At 31.7% G+C, this 6,260-nt stretch overlaps 1 protein-coding gene across 1 annotated transcript in view; it reads right to left on the bottom strand.

The window, feature by feature from the left end:
- Window positions 1-1,042: 1,042 nt before the first annotated feature.
- LOC111639443 overlaps window positions 1,043-6,260 on the bottom strand; it is a 30,700-nt gene continuing 25,482 nt past the window's right edge. Inside the window, exons 5-9 of the mRNA XM_023385334.1 lie at window positions 3,545-3,703; window positions 3,312-3,444; window positions 3,011-3,240; window positions 1,994-2,122; window positions 1,043-1,081 (exon numbers count right to left, since the gene is read on the bottom strand). Of these exons, the coding sequence (XP_023241102.1) occupies window positions 1,043-1,081; window positions 1,994-2,122; window positions 3,011-3,240; window positions 3,312-3,444; window positions 3,545-3,703 (690 nt within the window). The remainder of the gene's footprint in view (window positions 1,082-1,993; window positions 2,123-3,010; window positions 3,241-3,311; window positions 3,445-3,544; window positions 3,704-6,260) is intronic.

Below are 6,260 nucleotides of genomic sequence, written 5' to 3'. Positions count from 1 at the left end.
TTTTCTATATTTGATGTAACAAGATCGTACGCACGTATGTAGATATAAAAGTAATTAATAATTTTCTACATAATGAGTTCAGAAAAAAAATACGAAATTCTAATACAACACTGCAAAAAACGTAAGTGACTTTTTGTTTCTAAGATTTAAAGTTTCTTCTCAGAGAAAATATCAGTTTCAATAATTAAATACATTTTTCGCAATTACCAAAATTAATATATATTGTAATTATCAAGATATGCAAAGATTATTTCTATAAACATTGCGTCAGAATTGCATTGTGTGTAATAGCACAAAACTAAAGAGAAAAGCAATATTTTGTGAGTTCTTCTGTTGGTACTGTTGGTCTACTGTGCTGTGTATCAGTGTTTGTTTTGGTTTGTGTAAGAGCTTTTCATTGTTTTTAAATATTTATTTTGTCTATTTCATAGCGAACATGTTTTTTTTTAATCGTTTTAGTCTACTTTTAATTCTGCGTGAGTCGCTAGGAATGGTGCCCTTACTTGAGTCGCATGGGTCTTTCAGACCCAGTGCTTTTAATATGAAATAATGCAATTTTATCTATCGCATAAAAAAACTACAATTTCTTTGTTGGATTCTGCGCTTTGTTTTCTCTCTAGTGATATAAATTACTCGCGTATTGACAAAATTGATTTTTTAATATTTATTTTTACGTAATTCGATACGATAAACGCAAAAAAATAAACATATCAAATTTCAACTCGCTGTAATTTATCTCCTGTTTCACCGATTGCCATCGGGTTTGTTTGTAAGTGGGGAAGAAATATGACATTTTCAAGCGAAGTAAGTAGAAATTTTGCACTACTGCAAGAAAATTTGTCAACAGATCCCGCGTTACCACCTACCGAAAAAGTCAATAAACGTTAATTGTTTTATGACTCTATTTTCAACACTTCTCTTCTGAGTTGTAAATCGACTAATTGACAAAGATTTTACTTCATTTTACTGATAAGAATGTTGTCTTTATGACTTAATGGATAGTTTCGTAAGATTTTTAGACATAAATTTTATTTTTAATTTTTTATCTGATATTGTCGTGTGTTTGGCTTAACTCGATCACCTATTTTCAAAAATTGACATCGTTCAAAATATTATAGAATCCGTCAAAATTATTTGCTGATAGTTTAGTTATAAATGTTTTTTCTTTGCATGAAATGAAGCGATCGAAAAACTAATGGGTGGAGCATCAAAAATTCGGCAATTTACGACATGTTCTCGATTCTGAAATTTGTTTTGTTCATAATATAAAATCTTTACAAAATAATACTTAAAAAATACATCCATGTCAATACCTGAATGTTATAAAAATGCAATTATATAAAATTTTGTAATTTTCACAATTTGTATTGTCATAATTTATTTTTGTTTTTTTTCTGTCGCGCGTTGCGTATTGCGCGACAAAAAAGTCGTAACGCAATTAAACGCAGCGATTTCATTTATAATTAATTAAAATGTAGTTTACGCTCTCGTTTTAGTTTAGTTTTGTTGTTTAGCGATGGAAAATGAATAGATAATAATTGCAGATTATAAATTAAAGCATTTTTATCAGATTCATTTAGATTATTAGATTTTATAATAATGATAGCTATGCGATATGATTGTCGTGTAGTTGTAATTTTTTCTTTATATCTAATCAGCTCTCATAATGTTTAGGGACTAATTAGCTAACATATAGTTTTTTTATTTCGTTTAATCGAGTAAGCATCTTCTCAGAATTGTCTGGTGGGAAATTGACTGCGATAAGAATTAGCCTTTCACTTAAATCAATGTCAGAATGTAAATAAACGTTAGTTAATCGCCATTTTCATCGTCTTCAACTCTAATTTCGCTAATTTTCACTTTTATTGATGTTATTTAAACAAATGTTTGTTTTGCCAGAAACATTCAGGAGTGAAATTACCAGAATTACGGCTCTAAAATGAAGAAGATAGNTTTTTGGAAACAAATTTTGCATTATTAAAATCACACTTACATTACAGTGATGAGATTCTGTTGTAAACAAAAATGCTGTTTTTGGAGACAGTTCATGCATCAGATCATCGATGATTGTCAAATCCCATCCTTGAACAGATTCGGGTAAGCCGTACATAAATGTAATATCCTTTTTTTTTTGAAAAACGGTAAATATACGGAGTAACACCATAAAATCTTCTTCGGAGCATTTTCATAAATTCTGTTGTGAATCATTTTCCTCATTAATGTGGTTTTTCCAGATTGGGAAGGACCCGCGATTACACAAGTACTAGGATGTTTGAAANACAAGAAGACATCCTTTTTTAATAATTTATACTCAAATAGTATTCAATTGCACATAAACATAATACTTTACTAATAGAATACTTAAAATAAAAAATAATTCTTTTTGTGTGTCAGGAATCAGCAATAAAAATAATTACTTAAATATTATCAGTAAAAATGTTATTCAAACGTAGAAATCTGCGTAGAACATTTAACAAGAAATTCGCCAAAGTCACAGTTTTGATCATAAACCATATTATACATTGATTTAAGAGACTAAATATATAATTTATTTTAATGTTTAAATAATAGAAAATAAGTATAATACGACCAATTATTTATTTTGATGTGGTCACAATACTGGACTGCAATTTTTAATCATATTTGAAAAATTTATTTAGTTCAAAATATTTGCTATTCACCCCAAATTAGTAGTGTCTTTCCCTGTACATAATACTTTTCCTGTTATCAAGCCCCAGTATATTATATTTTTTCTGTTAGCAACAGTCACGCCATTATTTATTTAACTCTTTACAGGGGGAAATTTTGAGTAAAAATAACGTGATTTTTCATTGGAAGTTCATATACTGTAAATCTGGACCTCCTGCCCTGAATGTTTTTAAATCTGGTCTCGGATTTCATCTATCTATCTCTATTCTCGAGATTAAGGAAAGGAAATACAATAAATTTATATCAATCAATATAAAAACTGTAAAAATGAAATAGTAGAACATTTAAATGTAATATTTACATTTAAGAATCGACTTAAGTAAAGATGCGGAAGCAGTACACATGTATATTCTCGTCTTTTAATGGCTCTTTCTAATTCGTCGAATGAGTTAGGAACCGGTTCGTCAGTCTGTACGGCCATAAATGACGTCAATATTCCGGCGTAACCCCAGATCAAGACTGCTGTCATGAGCAACCAGATGCCAAATGCTATTCTAGAAGATGAACGATTCACGTTGTTGCAGTCGACTCCTGAAAATTAACTCCAAAAATTATAATTCACTATTATATATTAAAAAACAGTGTTTATTGTGTGGATTTACCTTGATACATTAACATTGTCGTCAAATACCAGTACGTTCTCCTTAAGGTCCAAGGTTCCCCTTTATTGTCTTTCACGAATTTCCGGAATATTAATCCAAAGACTGTAATGGTAAAGATCAAGGCCAACCAAACCTTTCACGGAACAATAAGAAAAAGTAAATAATACGTTTTAGAGAGAATAATTTTTCACCGGATTTAAGAAATTCTTCAAGACTTATCAAAAAATTTTTACCTGTTTTGTGAACGGGTTCACAACTGATTGCCAAGTGAGTTTCTTTTTGTACCGCTTCATATAGAAATGAATTGGTTCGACATTTGACACTGTTGAGAAATCCACTTGCTGAAATGTCTTGTGAGATAGTGGCATAGTATTTGTCACAACATCTGCAAACTACATTGTGACAAAATAATAAACTTACAAATTTTTTTCTGTTATTAGTACATGTACACCATCGAACTTCCGGCAATTGTTGGGATATCTTCTCCTTTAATCCGGAAGAAATTACTAGAGAGAACTTGCAGTTCTCTCGGCACCAGACAAGTTTATTGAGCAGCCACATTTGGCGTTGTGTATAGAAAGCGCTTATTTACTGTATATTATATGTGTTAGACTCAAAGATTGAAATAGCACATTGAGCAAAAAAAACTGCCACAACGCTTTGTAGCTAACTCAAAATGACAACAATGCCAAATTCGTGTCGTGGCTCTCATGATATTTGACCACGATGCGTTCTGGTTAGGTTAGGCAAGGTTACTCGGATAGGTTGAAATTGATTCAAATGTTTTAGTTAGGGTGCCTGCTGTTGATCGGAGACATGCAGCTCCCAGAAATGTTTTAGCTGTTGTTATGAACATTAATTCATTGGGTCTCTATCAGTTAGGAAACAAGGGTCTTCTTAATCGACTTTATGCTCGTAATGAATTTACAATTTCTGAGAGTAACTATATTAGCATTCAGGACGTACCCTCAACTTCACACTTCGCTCAGTATCTACGTTAACACCTGGAAGTAAGCGAGGGTTGCTAATGTGTAACTGTAAAACATTGTTTCTCAACGGGGACGATATCGCCCCATGTGGCCGTTTATCCAGGTTGGGGGTGATTATTAACAATTTATATTTTGGGGACATAAAACAATTTTCTGGACGATATAGTAAAACATTATATTGAGAATAATTAGATATTTTCTTCGTTATATCTTAAAATAATTAAACAAATAACATTATTCTAGTACATAAATGTTTCATTTTTTACAAAGTATGTAATTATCAATAAACTAATAAACCCGACAAAATTTTTTTCGAAGTAAAGAAGGGATACTACGTAACGGTTTTATTGAAGGGGGCGACGATTCGTTAGATGTTGAGAAACACTGCTGTAAAAGATACTGTATTGATAAAAAATGCAAATGTCGCTTAAAGATCATAAAATGCAACTCGAAATGTCACGGTAATAGTTTTTGTAAGAATAAATAACTCTAAAACATTCTTGTTCTCATAAAAAGACTGATTATTAATAAAAGTTCCAGACAAAGTAATTATTTTTAGTAAATTAGTAGTTACAAAACATTGAAGTATCGAGTACCGCAACAGATTGTCCCAAATGATTACATGTTGTTGAAAAGTAACCAAGTAACCTAACCTAACCTAACCAGAACGCGTCGTGGTCAAACACTGTATAATAAAAGCCACAACACGAATTTCGCTTTGTTGTAGTTTTCAATTAGCCACAACGCGTTCTGGCCGTTTTTTCGCTCAATGAGCGATTTCGGTCTTTGAGCCTAACATATGCACTAGTTTTTTTGTGGTGGTACAACAATCTGTGAAATTCTTAATTTATTTTGCTTAAAATTAACCCCAGTTATGGCTTCAACGACAGATATTAGTTTTAATGGTGGTGTATAACGTAAATCCAGTCCTTATCGTTCAAGATAAAGTAGAATTGTCTTCTGAGTGGTCATTCTTGCATTAAATTCATCTGTTGATAACCACAACCTTATGTATATTTCCTCATTACCATTAAAGTAGAACTATTAAAACAAGGATTTCAGTGCGTAATCATGTTATATCTGTGGCATGGTTTATCAGCTTTATCTGTATTTCCTTTACGATATAATTTTGAACATGTGGGAAGTGTCTAATTTGTGGGTTGGAGGCATGTTGATCAATTATTACTTGCGGTCATGGATGGTCCAGAAAATAATTAATCTGACAAGGCTTTAAAACGAATGGTGCCGGAAATTCGGTGATGTACAGTACCTCTATTACAACGGTTCCCAACCTTTTTCGGGTGGCGACCCCTTTTTATAAAAGTCAAGTGACCCGCGACCCCGATACAATTGAAAAAGGCATTTTTAATAAGGTAATTAAAAAACAACGAAATTAGTTTTTTTAAATATAATTTTATTTTAAATTATGTTTAATAATTTAACCATCCGTAAGTCGCTAGGAATGGGGCCCTTACTTGAGTCGCATGGGTCTTACAGACCCAGTGTTTTTAATATGAAATAATTCAATTTTACCTATCGCGTAAAGAAACTACAGTTTATTAGTTGAATTCTGCGCTTTGTTTTCTATCTAGTGATATAAATTACTTGCATATTGACAAAATGAATTTTTTAATATTTATTTTTATGTAATTCGATACGAAAAACGCAAAAAAATAAACATATCAAATTTCAACTCGCTGTAATTTATCTCCCGTTTCACCGATTGCCATCGGGTTTGTTTGTAAGTGGGGAAGAAATATGACACTTTCAAGCGAAGTGAGTAGAACTTTTGCACTACTGCGAGAAAATTTGTCAACCGACCCCGCGTTACCCCCTACCGCGAAAGTCAATAAACGTTAATTGTTTTATGACTCTATTTTCAACACTTCTTTTCTGAGTTGTAAATCGACTAATTGACAAAGATTTTACTTCATTTTACTCATAAGAATGTTGTCTTTAT

This window comes from Centruroides sculpturatus, unplaced genomic scaffold (assembly GCF_000671375.1).
Source record: "Centruroides sculpturatus isolate CEXI.00-Female unplaced genomic scaffold, Cexi_2.0 scaffold973, whole genome shotgun sequence".
Classification (NCBI taxonomy): Eukaryota; Metazoa; Arthropoda; class Arachnida; order Scorpiones; family Buthidae; genus Centruroides; species Centruroides sculpturatus.
Note: the sequence above shows the minus strand (reverse complement) of the source record. Positions and strands in the feature narration are given on the sequence as shown.